This window comes from Panthera uncia (genome assembly GCF_023721935.1).
Source record: "Panthera uncia isolate 11264 chromosome A1 unlocalized genomic scaffold, Puncia_PCG_1.0 HiC_scaffold_16, whole genome shotgun sequence".
Classification (NCBI taxonomy): domain Eukaryota; kingdom Metazoa; phylum Chordata; class Mammalia; order Carnivora; family Felidae; genus Panthera; species Panthera uncia.
Window position 1 is genome coordinate 27,354,631 of NW_026057576.1, and position 20,142 is coordinate 27,374,772.

Consider the following 20,142-nt stretch of genomic DNA (forward strand, 5'->3'; position numbering starts at 1 on the left):
TTGATATAGAAATATCACTCAGTTCTTTACAGACTTTTTATATATGAGCCAAAAGTAATATGTTGATTAATTATCAAAAATGTTATTTTTAGTGGCCTATCAACTGACAACTTGATTATAGCCTTTTCAGTTTTATTCATAGCCAATAATTGGAAACCACTTGACTGGCAGGTAGAGTCACTGACCTAACCAGCCAGTACCATCACTCTGCCTCAGTTTCTGGAAGATTCACCAAAAAGGCTTTACCAAAATTTATCAAAAGGTTATGGTTTTTTCCTCATGTAGAGGCTGCTTGTTTAATGTACTCAGAAAAGAGGTGATAAAATGAACCCTTCATTCAGCATACCTTTGCCAGTATAGTATTTGAGAAAATGCTTTTATCATGTTTAAATACTTTTTTTTTTAATATATGAAATTTATTGTCAAATTGGTTTCCATACAACACCCAGTGCTCATCCCAAAAGGTGCCCTCCTCAATACCCGTCACCCACCCTCCCCTCCCTCCCACCCCCCCATCAACCCTCAGTTTGTTCTCAGTTTTGAAGAGTCTCTTATGCTTTGGCTCTCTCCCACTCTAACCTTTTTTTTTTTTTCCTTCCCCTCCCCCATGGGTTTCTGTTAAGTTTCTCAAGATCCACAAAAGAGTGAAAACATATGGTATCTGTCTTTCTCTGTATGGCTTATTTCACTTAGCATCACACTCTGCAGTTCCATCCACATGCTACAAAAGGCCATATTTCATTCTTTCTCACTGCCACGTAGTACTCCATTGTGTATATAAACCACAATTTCTTTATCTATTCATCAGTTGATGGACATTTAGGCTCTTTGCATAATTTGGCTATTGTTGAGAGTGCTGCTATAAACATTGGGGTACAAGTACCCCTATGCATCAGCACTCCTGCATCCCTTGGGTAAATTCCTAGCAGCGCTACTGCTGGGTCATAGGGTAGGTCTATTTTTAATTTTTTGAGGAACCTCCACACTGTTTTCCAGAGCGGCTGCACCAGTTTGCATTCCCACCAACAGTGCAAGAGGGTTCCCGTTTCTCCACATCCTCTCCAGCATCTATAGTCTCCTGATTTGTTCATTTTGGCCACTCTGACTGTGTGAGGTGATATCTGAGTGTGGTTTTGATTTGTATTTCCCTGATGAGGAGCGACGTTGAGCATCTTTTCATGTGCCTGTTGGCCATCCGGATGTCTTCTTTAGAGAAGTGTCTTTTCATGTTTTCTGCCCATTTCTTCACTGGGTTATTTGTTTTTCGGGTGTGGAGTTTGGTGAGCTCTTTATAGATTTTGGATACTAGCTCTTTGTCCGATATGTCATTTGCAAATATCTTTTCCCATTCCGTTGGTTGCCTTTTAGTTTTGTTGATTGTTTCATTTGCAGTGCAGAAGCTTTTTATCTTCATGAGGTCCCAATAGTTCATTTTTGCTTTTAATTCCCTTGCCTTTGGGGATGTGTCAAGTAAGAAATTGCTGTGGCTGAGGTCAGAGAGGTCTTTTCCTGCTTTCTCCTCTAGGGTTTTGATGGTTTCCTGTCTCACATTCAGGTCCTTTATCCATTTTGAGTTTATTTTTGTGAATGGTGTAAGAAAGTGGTCTCATTTCATTCTTCTGCATGTTGCTGTCCAGTTCTCCCAGCACCATTTGTTAAAGAGACTGTCTTTTTTCCATTGGATATTCTTTCCTGCTTTGTCAAAGATTAGTTGGCCATACTTTTGTGGGTCTAGTTCTGGGGTTTCTATTCTTTTCCATTGGTCTATGTGTCTGTTTTTGTGCCAATACCATGCTGTCTTGATGATGACAGCTTTGTAGTAGAGGCTAAAGTCTGGGATTGTGATGCCTCCTGCTTTGGTCTTCAAAATTACTTTGGCTATTCGGGGCCTTTTGTGGTTCCATATGAATTTTAGGATTGCTTGTTCTAGCTTTGAGAAGAATGCTGGTGCAATTTTGATTGGGATTGCATTGAATGTGTAGATAGCTTTGGGTAGTATTGACATTTAAACAATATTTATTCTTCCAACCCATGAGCATGGAATGTTTTCCATTTCTTTATATCTTCTTCAATTTCCTTCATAAGCTTTCTATAGTTTTCAGCATACAGATCTTGTACATCTTTGGTTAGATTTATTCGTACATATTTTATGCTTCTTGGTGCAATTGTGAATGGGATCAGTTTCTTTATTTGTCTTTCTGTTGCTTCATTATTAGTGTATAAGAATGCAACTGCTTTCTGTACATTGATTTTGTATCCTGCAACTTTGCTGAATTCATGTATCAGTTCTAGCAGACTTTTGGTGGAGTCTATCGGATTTTCCATGTATAATATCATGTCATCTGCAAAAAGTGAAAGCTTGACTTCATTTTTGCCAATTTTGATGCCTTTGATTTCCTTTTCTTGTCTGATTGCTGATGCTAGAACTTCCAACACTATGTTAAACAACAGCGGTGAGAGCGGACATCCTGTCGTGTTCCTGATCTCAGGGGGAAAGCGCTCAGTTTTTCCCCATTGAGGATGATGTTAGCTGTGGGCTTTTCATAAATGGCTTTTATGATGTTTATGTTCCTTCCATCCCGACTTTCTTGAGGGTTTTTATTAAGAAAGGATGCTGAATTTTGTCAAATGCCTTTTCTGCATCGATTGACAGGATCATATGGTTCTTATCTTTTCTTTTATTAATGTGATGTATCACGTTGATTGATTTGCGAATGTTGAACCAGCCCTGCATCCCAGGAATGAATCCCACTTGATCATGGTGAATAATTCTTTTTATAAGCTGTTGAATTCAATTTGCTAGTATCTTATTGAGAATTTTTGCATCCATATTCATCAGGGATATTGGCCTGTAGTTTTTTTTTTTTTTTTTTTACTGGGTTTCTGGGTCTCTGTCTGGTTTAGGAATCAAAGTAATACTGGCTTCATAGAATGAGTCTGGAAGTTTTCCTTCCCTTTCTATTTTTTGGAATAGCTTGAGAAGGATAGGTATTATCTCTGCTTTAAATGTCTGGTAGAGGGGCGCCTGGGTGGCTTGGTCGGTTAAGCGTCCGACTTTGGCTCAGGTCATGATCTCGTGGTTCGTGAGTTCAAGCCCCGCATCAGGCTCTGTGCTGACAGCTCGGAGCCTGGAGCCTGTTTCTGATTCTGTGTCTCCCTCTCTCTCTCTGACCCTCCCCCGTTCATGCTCTGTCTCTCTCTGTCTCAAAAATAAATAAACGTTTAAAAAAATTTTTTTTTTAAATGTCCGGTAGAATTCCCCAGGGAAGCCATCTGGTCCTGGACTCTTACTTGTTGGGAGATTTTTGATAGCTGATTCAATTTCTTTGCTGGTTATGGGTCTGTTCAAGCTTTCTATTTCCTCCAGTTTGAGTTTTGGAAGTGTGGGGGTGTTTAGGAATTTGTCCATTTTTTCCAGGTTGTCCAGTTTGTTGGCATATAATTTTTCATAGTATTCCCTGATAATTGCTTGTATCTCTGAGGGATTGGTTGTAATAATTCCATTTTCATTCATGATTTTATCTATTTGGGTCATCTCCCTTTTCTTTTTGAGAAGCCTCGCTAGAGGTTTATCAATTTTGTTTATTTTTTCAAAAAACCAACTCTTGGTTTCATTGATCTGCTGTACAGTTTTTTTAGATTCAATATTGTTTATTTCTGCTCTGATCTTTATTATTTCTCTTCTTCTACTGGGTTTGGGGTGTCTTTGCTGCTCTGCTTGTATTTCCTTTAGGTGTGCTGTTAGATTTTGTATTTGGGATTTTTCTTGTTTCTTGAGATAGGCCTGGATTGCAATGTATTTTCCTCTCAGGACTGCCTTCGCTGCATCCCAAAGCATTTGGATTGTTGTATTTTCATTTTCGTTTGTTTCCATATATTTTAAATTTCTTCTCTAATTGCCTGGTTGACCCATTCATTCTTTAGTAGGGTGTTCTTTGACCTCCATGCTTTTGGAGGTTTTCCAGACTTTTTCCTGTGGTTGATTTCAAGCTTCATAGCATTGTGGTCCGAAAGTATGCATGGTATGATCTCAATTCTTGTGAACTTATGAAGGGCTGTTTTGTGACCCAGTATGTGATCTACCTTGGAGAATGTTCCCTGTGCACTCGAGAAGAAAGTATGTTCTGTTGCTTTGGGATGCAGAGTTCTAAATATATCTGTCAAGTCCATCTGATCCAATGTATCATTCAGGGCCTTTGTTTCTTTATTGATCATGTGTCTAGATGATCTATCCATTGTTGTAAGTGGGGTATTAAAGTCCTCTGCAATTACCACATTCTTGTCAATAAGGTTGCTTATGTTTGTAATTGTTTTATATATTTGGGGGCTCCCGTATTTGGCGCATAGACATTTATAATTGTTAGTTCTTCTTGATGGATAGACCCTGTAATGATTATATAATTCCCTTCTTCATCTCTTGTTACAGCCTTTAATTTAAAGTCTAGTTTGTCTAAGTATGGCTGCTCCAGCTTTCTTTTGACTTCCAGTAGCATGATAAATAGTTCTCCATCCCCTCACTTTCAATCTGAAAGTGTCCTCAGGTCTAAAATGAGTCTCTTGTAGACAGCAAATAGATGGGTCTTGTTTTTTTATCCATTCTGATACCCTATGTCTTTTGGTTGGTGCATTTAGTCCATCTACATTCAGTGTTATTATAGAAAGATATGGGTTTAGAGTCATTGTGATGTCCATAGGTTTCATGCTTGTAGCGATGTCTCTGGTACTTTGCCTCACAGGATCCCCCTTAGGATCTCTTGTAGGGCTGGTTTAGTGGTGATGAATTCCTTCAGTTTTTGTTTGTTTGGGAAGACCTTTATCTCTCCTTCTATTCTAAATGACAGATTTGCTGGATAGAGGATTCTTGGCTGCATATTTTTTCTGTTTATCACATTGAAGATTTCCTGCCATTTCTTTCTGGCCTGTCAAGTTTCAGTAGAGAGATCCGTCACTAGTCTTATCAGTGTCCCTTTGTATGTTAGAGCATGTTTATCCCTAGCTGCTTTCAGAATTTTCTCTTTATCCTTGTATTTTGCCAGTTTCACTATGATATGTTGTGCAGAAGATCGATTCAAGTTACATCTGAAGGAAGTTCTCTGTGCCTCTTGGATATCAGTGCCTTTTTCCTTCCCCAGATCAGGGAAGTTCTCAGCTATGATTTCTTCAAGTACACCTTCAGCACCTTTCCCTCTCTCTTCCTCCTCTGGAATACCAATTATGCGTAGATTATTTCTCTTTAGTACATCACTTAGTTCTCTAATTTTCCCCTTATAGTCCTGGATTTTTTAATCTTTTTCTCAGCTTCTTCTTTTTCCATAATTTTATTTTCTAGTTCACCTATTCTCTCTTCTGCCTCTATAATCCGAGCTGTGGTCATCTCCATTTTATTTTGCAGCTCGTTAATAGCATTTTTTAGCTCTTCCTGGCTGTTCCTGAGTGCCTTGATTTCTGTAGCAAGAGATTCTCTGCTGTCCTTTATAGTGTTTTCAAGCCCAGCGATTAATTTTATGACTATTATTCTAAATTCACTTTCTGTTATATTGTTTAAATCGTTTTTGATCAGTTTGTTAGCTCTTGTTATTTCCTGGAGGTTTTTTTGAGGGGAATTCGTCCGTTTAGTCATTTTGGATAGTCCCTGGAGTGGTGTGGAACTGCAGGGCACTTCCCCTGTGCTGTCTTGAATAACTTGCGTTGGTGGGCGGGGCCGCAGTGAGACCTGATGTCTGCCCCCAGCCCACTGCTGGGGCCACAGTCAGACTGGTGTGTGTCTTCTCTTCCCCTCTCCTTGGGGCGGGATTCACTGTGGGGTGGTGTGGCCCATCTGGGCTACTTGCACACTGCCAGGCTTGTGGGATCAGGCTGGGGATCTGGTGTATTAGCTGGGGTGGATCGGCAAGGTGCACAGGGGTGGGAGGGGCAGGCTCAGCTCACTTTTCCTTCGGAGAGCCACTTTGGGAGGGGCCCTGCGGCACCAGGAGGGAGTCAGACCTGCCGAAGGGATGGATCCGCAGAAGCACAGCGTTGGGTGTTTGCGCGGTGCAAGCAAGTTCCGTGGCAAGCAAGTTCCATGGCGGGAACTGGTTTCATTTGGGATTTTGGCTGGGGGATGGGCGAGGGAGATGGCGCTGGTGAGCGCCTTTGTTCCCCGCCGAGCTGCGCTCTGTCTTCCGGGGCTCAACAACTCTCCCTCCTGTTGTCCCCCAGCTCTCCCGCTCTCTGAGCAGAGCTGTTAGCTTATAACCTTCCAGATGGTAAGTCCCGCTTGCTGTCCAAACACACTCCGTCCGGCCCCTCGCTTTTGCCAGCCAGACTCGGGGCCTCTGCCTGGCCGGCGGGCTGCCTCTCTGCCCCGGCTCCCTCCCGCCAGTCCGTGGAACGCGCACCGCCTCTCCGCCCTTCCTACCCTCTTCCGTGGGCCTCTCGTCTGCGCTTGGCTCCAGAGAATCCGTTCTGCTAGTCTTCTGGCTGTTTTCTGGGTTATTTAGGCAGGTGTGGGTGGAATCTAAGTGATCAGCAGGACACGGTGAGCTCAGAGGCCTTCTACGCGGCCATCTTCCCTCAGGTCATTTTTATCTCATGCTCTTCGGGCATTTTGATCATTTTACCTCAGTGCTGAGCCACTTATGGATCTCTAAGTTGTTTTGAGAGAGAAGTATAAAGTGAGTTTACAAATAGCAGCCAGTTGAAACATAAATTCTTAAAAAAATTTTTTTGTTAGTGTTTAATTATTTTTGAGAGAGAGAGAGCGCGTGCCTAAGTACTTTTTAATCAAATTTTAGTTTTCATAATTAAAAAAGGTAGCCTGTATTATCAATTCAATCAGCTTAATTAGGCTTTCTGACAGAAAAAAACATTTTTCCTTTCAATTTGAATGAATGTGTTAGTATGTATAATAAGGAATGTTATAAAAACCACTGAATGAGAAATTGCAGGCCACATTTTATAGGCTAGATTACTAAATGCAGTAAAATCTAGTGGTCACATATTTAAGTCATCGATTTCATAATGTATGCTTTGCAGTTTTATTTTTTAGTATAATTTATAAGTAATGTAATAGTTAAAGGAAGTTATTTATGTAGTGAGGTCTCTGATAGAAGACATGATATTGTTTTATTAAATGTGTAATAAACTTTGTTGATCCGTCTTAGAGAACAATTAAAATCATGTATAAAAATCAGAAATAAATGCATCAGTTTGTTTAAACCTCATGATCCAGCTTTGACACTGTATTTAGTGAAATGAGAACTAACTGGTTCAGAAGGTAGTATGTCCTTTTCACCGTAAGAGTTAGAAAATAGCCATTTTATAAGATGAGGAATGACTGTAATTGGAATGAATGGTTCATGATGACATTCGAGAAGAAATTTTTAGCAGGCTTTTGAAAGACACATATCTGATCTGAAACAGACATTTAAAAGTTTTTTCTGTGGTTTTTATCCACCATATTGTGAAAATCTTGGTAGTACTGACAGTTACTTCAGTGCCATTAAAACTGAGCAGCGTCAATTATGTGTGCTGCTTCAGGTGTTCAGAAGTGCCTTCTTGTGTGTGTGTAGGAATAGTATGTGTTCTCAAGGTAAGAATTGAGGAGAGCTAAAAAGCAGCTTGCCTTTAAGTACGTAAAAAGCCAGGTTTGCACTCTGAGCTCTCCCATCTTGGATTATTTGACAGTATTAACTCCCGCTTCCCTACTCTGCAATATACTGTATCTGACACAGGCCAAAAATACTTCAGGCATTTCTAAAGCTACTCTTCACTTTTAGTAGGAATATGGAAGACATGGAGAAACTATTCTGAGGCAGTTTATGTTGACTTGAATAATCTTTAAAGGAAGCTTCTCCTAGACCATAATTGAAAATGCCTCATTTGTTTAGTCCACTGGAGCAGTGCACCATCCACTGTAGAAATGTAAGGGGGAGGGCTTCTGAAAGAGCCTCTGGGAACGAAGGACCTGCAGGGCCAGTTCTGTCAGGTCAGCATTCGGGAAGAACGGATCTAGAAACTGATCTCCTTAAGACTGCCGTGCTCTGGACCCTTAGGAAGTGTGTATCCTAACCTAAAGAGAATTATTGCAGAGGAACAATAATCAATACTTGTAATACAGTGTGAGAAATGCTATTACAGAAGCATGAGCCAGATACTGTGCTAGCAGAAAGACAGGAATGAGAGGATCAATTCTTGATGGAGGTGGAGATCATGCAAAAGGAAAAGTTAGGGAAAGTTCAACGGGGAGATGAAGAGATTTGAGGAGTAGGGGTCTGAAGGGAAATGGTGTGAGAGAGTTGTGGAAGAACTTTCAGGCCAGGGAATAAAGCATCGATCACTGAGATAGGAATAGAAGAGGTAGAGCTGGTCGGACATAATTGGACAACACACACAGAAAGTAAAAAGTTCTGATTTTCTCATGTTAAAGTTGAATTATCTCTAGAATATCTAAGCATGTCCAGTAGCCTGCTGATAGATACGGATCTCAGGAGAGAGATCTGAGCCAAAGGGGACGTTTAAGACTTTAGTGTACAGAGGTCAGAGTTGGGCCATTAGCAGGGATTAGATGACTCAGGAAAAGTATAGCATGGTAACAGAAGGTGGCCAAGAACATCAGCTTTGAGGCAGGAAGGTCAAATACCTACTGCCTATGAATGTCATTTTCTTCTTTGCCTACAGCAGGCATGACTAGATCGCTATCCTTATTTCTTCACAAGTCCAATTTTCATTGTGATTGCTTCTTTGGGTTTTTTTAGAAGCCTTTGGTTTGATTTCCGAATGTTGAGAGATTTTCCAGTTATCTTTTAGTTATTGATTTCTAGGTAATTACATTCTGATCAGAAAACATATTTTGTATGATTTCATCCCTTTGACATTTATTAAGATTTGCTTTGCGGTCCAGCCTAAGATCTAGTTTGGTGAATGTCTCATGTGTATTTGCAAAAAATATGTATTCTGCCCTTGTTGGGTGCAGAGTTCTGTAAAAGTCATTTATGTTGAATGGTTAATCGTGTTTTCAGATCTTCTCTATCCTGTTTTCCAGTTGGTTTTAGCCGAAGGCTGAGGAAGAAATATTCTTATTTCTATATCCTTCTATTTTTTTCTTGCTCTTCATGAAGTGCTGAGATATATTAAAATATCCAAGTATGATTATGGATTTATCTAGTTCTACTTTTAGTTCTGTCAAGTTTTGTTTCCTGTTTATTCCCCAGCCTCCTCCTTGCCAGGTCACCACCATAGGTTTGCTGTATTCCTCCACAAAGGGTCACAGTTCACTTAGGAAGCTTTCTAAATATACTTTCTCTGCAGGCACTGTCCCCTTCTACTTGCACTAGGTCCTTTCAGGCCTAGTGGTGGCCATGGCTTCCTATTATTGCTAGTCCCAGGATACTGCACTATCCTTGCCCCATCTTCACAAATGGTTGGGCCCTGATTGCTAAATGGATATGTGTGGGCAGAACATTTCAGTCAGTAGGAAAATCCAGTGCAAAAGCCTGAAATGAGTATGAGTCTGATATGTTGACAGAATAGGGAGGAGGCCAGTGTGGCTGGAGTAGAATAAGTCAGGAGGACACTTGTAGGAGATGAGGTAAGAGGAAATGGGGGAGTGAGATCAAAATAGCCTTTTGGACCATTGCAAAGATGAGGATTGAGCAAGGACTTGCATTACTTGACTCCTATTTTATTATGATCACTGTGGCTGCTCTGTTGAGAATAAACTGCAGGGTGCAAGGGTTGAGGCAGGATATGTGTTAGGTGAGAGAAAAGTTAAGAATGGCTGCAAGATTTCTGGTTTGAGCCCCTGGAAGGAGTAAGTTGCCATTTGCAGAACTGGGGAATACTGTGAGTAGAGCATATTTTGGTGTAAAGATCAGAAGCTCAATTTTGAATATGTTAGGTTTAACATATGTTAGGCATCTCAGTGTCTGTTGGTATCCATGTTTGGAGTTCGGTGGTCTGGGTTAGCGATACAAATTTGAGAGCCAGCAATATATTAGTTGCATTGAAAGATGTAAGACTGGGTGAGCTCGTCAAGGAGAGGTGGTAGGTGGAATAGAAAAGAGGCTAGAACTGGGCCTCTGCACACAGTGTTAGGAAGTTGAGGAGAAGAGGCAGAGCAAGCAAGGAAGACTTGGGGTCATGGTGAGGTAGGAAGGAAAGAGAGGAGGTGATGGGGCTAGGAGTTGGGGGAGAGGGAGAAAGTGGTAGAATCCCCTATGGTGTAAGTCTTGAAAGGAGGCAGCGCTCCGACTCTACCCCAGAAATCACAGTGGTCAGCTCTTCCTCCTGCCTGCCTCCTGCAGCCAGGCTGTGGGTAGTAACCTTGGCTCCGCCAGTTAACTGCCCTGCCCAGGACTCTTGAGTCATGAGGGAATTACGCAGAGGCTGTATGAACAGTTTACCTGTGGCGGTGTCCTTATTGTTAGAAGATGTATCTGAAGACTAGATTACAGATGAAGAATCATGATTTCTGTAATTTAAGATAGTGTTTTTCCAGCTTTCCTACAGGTTTAAAAATTACCAAAATGAAATGGGGGAAAAAGTTGTCCTCTGGTCATGATGTCCCAGGTGTGGATCTAGTGGTACAAGGGACAGTGTCTCAGTCAGCTTTTCCTAAGATGTGACTTTGTGTGACTTCTGTTTCTCCTTTGCCTTCTCTACCATGCTGTAGACTAGTAACTGAGTCGTGGTCTCTTCAGTAACCCATGGCTCCTGTGAGCTATTTCCTATAACTGCTGTAACAAACTCCAGTGCCTTTAAAAAAAATTATTTAAATTCAAGTTAGTTAACATACCGTGTAGTATTGGTTTCAGGAGTAGAACCCAGTGATTCATAACCCAGTGCTCATCCCAACAAGTGCCCTCCTTAATGCCCATCACCCCCACCCACTTCCTCTCCAGCAGCCCTCAGTTTGTTCTCTGCATTTAAGAGTCTTTTATGGTTTGCCTCCCTCTGTTTTTATTTTTCCTTCCCTTATGTTCCTCTGTTTTGTTTCTTTCCACATATGAGTGAAATCATATGGTGTTTGTCTTTCTCTGACTGACTAATTTCACTTAGCATAATACCCTCTAGTTCCATCCATGTAATTGCAAATGGCAAGATTTCATTCTTTTTGATTGCCGAGTAATACTCCATATATGTACCATATCTTCTTTATCCATTCATCCATCAATGGACATTTGGGCTCTTTCCGTACTTTGGCAATTGTTGATAGTGCTGCTATAAACATTGGGGTGCACGTGCTCCTTCGAAACAGCATACCTGTATCCCTTGGATAAATACTTAGTAGTACAATTGCTCGGTCGTAGGGTAGTTCCATTTTTAATTTTTTGAGGAACCTCCATACTGTTTTCCAGAGTGTCTTCCCCAGTTTGCATTGCCATCAACAGTGGAGAAGTGTTCCCCTTTTTCTGCATCCTCGTCAACATCTGTTGTTTCCTAAATTGTTAATTTTAGCCATTCTGACAAGTGTCAGGTGGTACCTCACTGTGGTTGCAATGCCTTTTTACTATGCTAATTTGAGGTGGGGTTTCTGCTGTAGCAGTTATATGAAATAACTCCAGGAATCACAGGTTGCTTAGAGCCAAGATTAAATGAAGTAACATAAATAATGTGTCTATAACAATATTTGCCAAATAGCCAGTATTCAGTAAGTATTAGCTGATGTCTAGACTAATTCACAGGAAAATTCCTTTGATTTACACTCTAAATATACACATATTCTGTACGAGAAGGTACACCTGAGTTTTACATGATGTTTCTACTTTTCTCTCAACTTTTCACGTAGCTATAATACATTTCTTCATCTATAAAATCTTTTTTAGTTTTTTTTACAGAGTTGCCGATTTCCTCATTTGTAAAGCCTCTGTCTCATATGGTTATTCTGGGAATGTATAAAGTATTTAGCAGATAGTAATCATTCAACAAATGTTGGCAGTTTTTGTTATTACGATGATTTAAGGCCTTAGTCTCTGGGACACCTAACTAGCTCACAACTGGCAATGTTGAATTTGTGTTTTGCACAGCTACTTTTCCTAAGTATCATTGAGCCCTTTACAAAGGAAGTACCAGGTGCAGATGGGATCAGTATGTCTATTTTGCTGTTGGAGAGAGCAAAGCAGAGATTGTTTGGTTTAGTCCTGCACTTTAGAAGATCAGCCACAGCCACAAATTAATGCTACTTAAAATTAGAACCATGTAGAATCTACTGAGAACTTTTGCCTGTTTTGTGCTGGTTTCATGTGGAAATTCTTGGCATATAGGCTGGGGCTTTCCTAGAAATATTGAATTTTTGGATTATGTTGCTGGGGAACATGTTTATAGTAAAAATAGGAACCTATAAAGATGTAATAAGTTTGTAATTTGTATTAAAGATGCCACCTTTTGGATGCTTTGGATGATCTTAAAATGCATTCTTCTGTATTGTTGACTTTATTAGTGTTGCTATTAGTGAGAAAATAATAAATTGATAAATTCTGTAGTACCTCACCTTTTTTTGCTAATGTAGCATTTAAAATCTGAATTTCCCCAGTGCTTCACTTCTCCATTATATAACTTATACTTTGGATACAAGTTTTAGAGCATAGTGGCTGACATAGGTGTGTCGATGGGGCCTAACATAGGCAGGCATGTGCATTTCTATAAAGTCCTCAGGGCAGTCATTGTTGGGAAAGGCATAGTGTGTTGTTTTATTGTCTCTTGTAAAGGTGTGTTTCCTTTTTCTCTTTTTAGGTGATACAGTTAATATTGGAGATGTATCCTACAAGTTGAAAACTCCTAAGAGCCCAGAACTTGTGCCACAGAATTACAGTAAGAAATACTCATTTATTTATGAGTGAATGCCTTTTAACTTTTCATTATGGGAATTTTCAAAGATATCCAAAACTGGAGAGAAGAGTGTAAACGTGATGTACTTATCATTCAATTTTAACGTTTATCAGTGTATGCCAGTCTTCTTTTAACTGACTCTTCTAGTCTTTGTTCTGGAGTATTTAAAACTTATCCCAGACAGACATCCTATCACTTCACCCCTGAATATTTCAGTAAAACATTTATTTTTCACATACTTTTCTTTCTTTTTTTTCAATTGGGATCAAATTTACATATAATAAAATGCAGAGACCTTAAGTATTCATTTTGGTTAGTTTTGGCAGTTTTATAAACTTGTATAACCACCAAGATTACTTGCATTACCTCTGAATATTCTTTTGTGCCCCTTCGCCTCTGATTTGCCCCGGAAGCCAATGGTCTTTTTTCCTACCATGATGGATTAGTTTTGCCTGCTCTTGAGCTTTATGTAAATAGAATCATATAGTATAGTTTTCCTGTGTGTGTATTTGGCTTCTTTCCATCAAGGTAATGGTTTTAAATCCATCCATGGTCCTGTACTGATCAGTTTTTAATTGTTGAGTAGTGTCCTGTTATATAAATAACAGCATAATTTATCTGTTCTGTTGATAGGCATTTGGAGGTTTCCATTTTTAGATTGTTGCAAATAAGCTTCTATGAACATTCCAGTACAAGTCCTGTAGTCATGACTTTTCACTTCTCTTGAATAAATAATGAGGAGTTGGGTTGATGTGTCATTGGGTGGATGGCTGTTTCGCTTCATGAGATACAGCAAACTGTTCTCCAAGGTACTTGTGCTGTTTTAGCCTTTGACCGACGGTGATGTTCTGTATCCTTGCCGACATTAGTATTTCTAATCTTTTTGATTTTACTCGTTATACTAGGTGTGAAATAATAACTAGTCATGGTTTTTGTTTTGTAACAGCTTTACTGAGATACAATTAATATACCATAAAATTTACATTTTTTAAAAACTTATCGTCTTAAAATGTACAACTCAGTGGTTTTTAATGTATTCACAGAGTTGTGCAACCATGCCACTCTTTAACTTTTGAACATTTTCATCACACCAAAGAGAAACCTCGTACCATTAACTCCTTGTTTACTTCTCCAACAACTTCATACACCCCACACCCCCCCATCCTTCAGCAACCGCTACTATATTTTCTGTATCTATAGATTTGCCTACTCTGAACATTTCATATAAATGAGATCATACAATATGTGGCCTGTGTCTGGCTTTCTTCACTTACAATGTTTTCAAGGTTCATCCACGTTGTGGCCTGTATCAGTACCTGATTCCTTTTATGGGTAAATAATATTCCATTGTGTGGCTATACCACATTTTGTTTATCCAGTCATTGGTTGACAGACATTTGGTTTTTCTCTATTTTTAGGTTGCTATGAATAATACTGTTATGGACATTCATATAAGTTTTTTGACAGACACGGGTTTTCAGTTTTCTTGGGTATATATTTAGGAGTGGAATTGCTAGGTCAGATGGTAGCCCTCTGTTTAACATTTTGAGGAATTATCAAACTGCCCTCCACAGAGGCTGCCCCATTTTACGTTCACACCTGCAGTGTCCGGGGGTTCCAGTTTCTCCACATCTTCACCAGCATTTATTATTACCTGTTTTTATTACGGGAAGTGGTATCTTGTTGTTTTGATGTGCGTCTCCCTAATGCCTCACAGGCAATTTTTTGCTCAAAATCATGCCACTTCTTTTCTCACAATTCCTTAAATGAATCCTAATACTTTAGGAACAAAGATCATTCCTTACCTTTCATGATCTAGTCTCAGCCTCATCTCTTATGACTCCCCTTCCTTATTTATGTTCCAGTCATTGGACAAAACGGCTATTTTTTTTTTGGTTCACTTTTCAGATTCTTCCACTAGACTATGTGCTCCTTGAGGGAGAATGTCTCACTTTCATCTGACATAAGTTTCCAATGACTCTGCCTCCTGAATGGCTCTGCAGACTGTCCTCTCCTCTTTGCCTCACTTTTATTTTACTGCATTTTTCCTTTTTTTTTGAGTTATTTTCTCAGTGGTCACTCCAGGGATCACAATTACCAATTTAGCTTAAAACAAACTTGTTCCTATTAGTAACTTAATTTCAGTTGTGTGCAAAAACTTTTTCTAATGTAGCTCTTTTCCCTTCTACTTCCTTTTTGCTGTTATCATACAAAATAGGTCTTTAAAATTTTTTTTAATGTTTATTTTTGAGAGAGAGAGAAAGAGAAAGAGAGAGAGAGAGAGAGAGAGAGAGAGAGAATGGGGGAGGGGCAGAGAAAGAGGGAGACGCAGAATCTGAAGCAGGCTCCAGGCTCTGAGCTTTCACTACAGAGCCCCATATGGGGCTCGAACTCACAAACTGCGAGATCATGACCTGAGCTGAAGATGGACGCTTAACCGACTGAGCCACCCAGGCACCCCCAAAATATATATTTGTACATTAAAATCTATCATCACAATTTTATAATTATCACTATATGAATTTGTCTCTTAAGTCAAGAGAAGAAAGGAATTACGAATAAAAATATGTTCATACTGTCTTTATATTTACATATTTACTAGTATTCTTTGTTTCTTTGTGTGCATTTGAGTTACCATCTAGTGTAGTTTCATTTCAGTTTGAAGGAGGGACTCACTTTAGTATTGCTTGTAGGGTAGAGCTGCTAGTGATAAATTCTCTCAGTTTTGGTTATCTGGAAATTTATTAATTTTACCTTTGTTGTTTGATGAATTCTTGATTGACAGGTTTTTTTTTTCCCCCCAGCACGTTCAATATGTCATCCTACTGCCTCTGGCCTCCATAGTTTCTTTTCTTATTTACTTAAAAAAAATTTTTTTTTATGTTTATTCATTTTTCAAAGACAGAGAGAGACAGAGCGCAACCAGGGGTGGGGCGGAGAGAGAGGGGGGGACACAGAATCTGAAGCAGGCTCCAGGCTCTGAGCTGTCAGCACAGAGCCTGACGCAAGGCTCGAACTCACCAACTGTGAGATCATGGCCTAAGCTGAAGTTGGATGCTGAACTGACTGAGCCATCCAGGTGCCCCAGGCCTCCATAGTTTCTGATGAGAAATCAGTTACTGATTTTACCAAGAATCCCTTCTGAGAATGAGCCACTTCTCTGTGCTCTCATACAGTCCATTTATCTTTGTCTTTTGATGGTTTGACTATGATGTGTTTAAGTGTGGTCTCTTTGAGTTTGCCCTATTTGGAGTTTGTTGAGCTTCTTGGATATGCATAGTAATGTTTTCCATTAATTTGGGGGAGTTCTTTGTAATCATTCTTCATTATTATTTCTTCCCTCCTCTCTGTCTTTCTGGGACTCACATGATGTGTGTGTTAATATACTCGAAGGTGTACTATAGCTTTCTGAGGGTCTGTTAATTTTTCTTTATCCTTTTTTCTTTCTGTTTCTTGGGCTGGATAATCTCAATTGACTTACTCAAGTTTGCTGATTATTCTGCCTGCTTACATCTGTTGTTGAGCCTCTTTGGTGATTATTTTTCATTTCACTTATTATAGTTTTTAACTTCAGAATTTCTCTTTGAATTTTTTTATAATTTGTATTTATTGATATTTTTTAGTGAGATATTGTCATACTTTAAATTTTTAGACATGATTTCTTTTTGTTCTTTGAACATGTTCATCATAGCTAAAGTGTTTGTCTACTAAATTCGTATCTGGCTTCTTCAAAGATTTTTTTTTTTTGACTGCTTTTTTCCTCGGTATATGCTATGCTTTCCTGTTTCTTTGTGTTTCTTATCATATTTCTTTTGAAAAGTAGAGCTGTTAACTAGTACAATTGGATGACTCTGGAAATCAGATGCCCCCTTCCCTAGGCTTTGGTTTTGCTCCTGTTTGTTTAATGACTTTTGTAGACTATTTTTCTGAAGTCTATATTCTTTGCCATATGTAGCCATTGAAGTTTTTACTCAGTTAGCTTAATGGCCAGCCAGTGATGGAAGAGAGATTTCTTAAATGCCTCAAAGAAATCAGTTCTCTTAGTCTTTGACTAGGGTCTCTTGTGTATATGTTGGACATGATTTCAGGGCTTCACAGGCAGCTTACAAGTTTGCTTGTGTCTTCCTGCTTGTGCAAATCTTCAGTGTCAGCTGAAGGTGAGCGATTAGGCCCTTCTCAGAACTTTCCCAGACATGTGCATGGCCTTCTAGATTCCTAGTTGTACACTGTATGCCTTGGACATCTTACTCCCAGTTTTTCCTTTTAAGTTTTTTGTTTGTTTGTTTGGTCATCCTCTTGTTAGCTCCAACTAGTTTTGGTGCCTCCAACTGTGATGTTAAACAGTTGTTGATTTTTTGTTGTTATTTGCACACTGGGAGCTCCGAGTGGGTCACATGAAGTCAAATTCTAAAAAATGGAGCTTTTCGGCAAGCTGTTAGTAAGTCAAGTAGGGATAGTTTTCTGGGGGTGGGACTCTTAGGAAGCTGCAACCCTGTTCTGTCCCCTCCAGTGGTTGCCAGGCTGCTCGTTTTCACCAGCATTGTAGGCAGTTGTTTTTCAAGGTTTCCAGAGAGCTGGGGAGAGAGATGGGGAAAGGGCAAGTTAAAATACCACAGAACTTACTGTTCATACTAAGGGTCACCTATTTTTCTTGGATAAATGATCGCCAGATTGTTAGAAGTCTTGTTAATTTCTAGAGTTCTGAAAAAAAAATTGATTTTGACAGTTTTTTGCAGTGTTGCCATTGGTTTTTTGGAGGAGTGGATTTTCAGAGGTCCTTACTCTGCTATTCCAGGAGTGCATGTCCTCTCACTGTGGTTGTAATTTGCATGTCGCTGATGAGTAATGGTGTTCAAGATATTTTCCTATAATTAATGGTTATTTGCATATCTTTCATGAACTATCTTAAAATATTTTGCCTATTGAAAGAAACTGAGTTCACCTTCTTATTGTTGATTTGTAACAGTTATTTATATACTCTAGACACAAGTCATTTGTCATGCTTACCTATTATGAATACTTGTTTTCAGTCTCTGCCTTGCCTAATCGTTTTCTCAGTGGTATCATTTAGTTGGCAGAAGTTTTGGTTACATACGGTTTATCTTTTATTGTGGCTAGTGCTTATTATGTCTTAGAAATCTTTGTCTACTTCAAGGTTGTGAAGATAAGTCTGTTGTTGTTTTTTTTTCCTAAGAACTTTAGAGCTCTGTTTTATTTGAAAGGGATAGGTCCATTTCATCTCAGTTTTAAAATTTATTGGCAATTTTTTCATAATGTAGCCTTTATTATTCTTTAAATATCTGTAGAATCTGCATTGCTATTCCCTTTTTTATTCCTAATATTGGAAATGAGGGTTTTTTTCTTCTTTCTCTTTAATCACCCTAAGGAGTTTATCAGTGATATTAACTTTCAAAAAAATAGCTTTTTGTTGATTTTTCTCTGTTGTTTGTCCATTTGTTATTTCACTGATTTCCACTCTTTAATACTTCCTTACTTTTATTTACTTTGGTTCCTATTCTTTGTCCAACTATTTAACATAGAGGTTCAGATTTTCCCCCCCTTTTTTCCCCTAAATTAGATCTCCAAAGCTATAATTTTCCATCGAAATAGTGCTTTTGCTCTACCTCATAAAAGTTGATATGTTAAGGTTTCATTATTATTTCTCTCAAGATATTACTAAAAAATCACAAATTTTTTCTTTGGTTAGAGTTATTTAGAAGTGTGTTTGCTTCATTTTCAGTATTTGGTTTGTTTTTCTTTACCTTACAGTTATTGATTTCTAATTTAATACTATTATGATCAGAGAATATTCTCAGTTCTTTGAAATTGAAATTATTGAGACTTATGATCAGCATATGGCCTCTTTGAGTGAGCATTTCATGTAAACTTTGAAAAGAATTAATGTTCTGCTGATATTGGCTGTTGTAGTCTATAAATACAGATTTGGTCAATGTTGACAATATTGTTCAAGTCCTTTATGTTTTTATTGATTTTATCTACCTCTTCAGTCAATAAAGTGGTGTTAAACTGTCTGTTATGATTATAGATTTGTCTGTTTTCCCCTTTATCCTACTCATTTTTATTTTGTATATTTTGAACCTCTATAATAGGTATGTACACATTTATAATTGTTATGTCTTCTTTGTGAATGGTCCTTTTTATTATGCAATGCTGTCTTTTTCTGGTAACACTGTTTTTCTTAAAGTTTATTTTGTCTGATAATAATGTGAACCATACCATCTTTCTTGTGCTGTTTGTATGGTATGTTCTTTTTCATTCTTTTACTTTCAGCTAGTTGTGCCTTTATATTTCAAGTGTGTCTTTTGAACAGCTTGTTCATCCATTCTGACAAGCTCTTTCTTTGAATTGGAATGTTCAGCCCATTTACATTTAATATAATTATTGATTTAGATGTGTTTAAGTCTACCATCTTGATGTTTTTTTGCTCTTTGTCCTGTTTGTGATACATCTTTTCTTGTCTTCTTTTCAGGGACAATATATCCATGTTGTCTCTTTCATAGGCTATCTCGTTATGCCTCTTTTTCTAGAGTAGCTCTGTCCAATAGAATTTTCTGTAGTGATGGATATGCTTTATATTTGTGCTGTCCAATATAGCAGGCACTAGCTACATGTGGTTAACCATTCAAAATGTGATCAGTGCAATCAAGGAAAATAATTTTAGATTTTATTTCATTTTAGTTAATTTAAACTCAAATTTAAATAGCAACATGTGACTAGTGGGTACTCTATTGAACAGAGATGCTCTAGAGATTATAATATGCATCTACAACTTACCATAGTCTACTTTCAAATAATACATCTATTTTAGGAACAATGTGATCACTTTTCAACACTGCTTTCATTTACTTCTCACACCTTTGGTAGTCTCGTTTTCATATATTTTAATTTCGTTAAAATTAAATATGCTAAAACACTATGATATTATTATTTTTTTACTTTAGGCAATCAATGGAATTTTAAAGAAATTGAATATATATGTAAAATGGAGATGGTTTTTAAAGTTTTTAATATTTATTCATATTTTGATGCTTTATGCTTCTTTTCATTTCGTTTTGCAGATTCAGACATCTCTCTGAAGGCATTTCCCTTCAGCCAGAAGAGTTTCTTTACCACTTCTTTTAGTAGATTTGTGATATGAATTCTCTCCTCTGTTGTCTATCTTTTTTTTTTATTTTTATGTTTTTTTTTTAATGTAAGCTCCATACCCAATATGGGGCTCAAAAACTCATGACCTGAGATCAAGAGTCTACTCTGGTCTACTGACTGAGCCAGCCAGGTGCCCTGTATCTCTATAGTCTATCTTAAAATGTG

The 20,142-nt window shown here is 38.4% G+C and overlaps 1 protein-coding gene across 2 annotated transcripts in view; it reads left to right on the plus strand.

Annotated features, from left to right (window-relative positions):
* Positions 1-20,142, plus strand: part of VWA8 (von Willebrand factor A domain containing 8) — a 358,377-nt gene that overhangs the window by 6,506 nt on the left and 331,729 nt on the right. For both annotated transcript variants that reach the window (XM_049647001.1, XM_049647002.1), the window contains exon 2: positions 12,715-12,792. In XM_049647001.1, the coding sequence (XP_049502958.1) occupies positions 12,715-12,792 (78 nt within the window). The remainder of the gene's footprint in view (positions 1-12,714; positions 12,793-20,142) is intronic.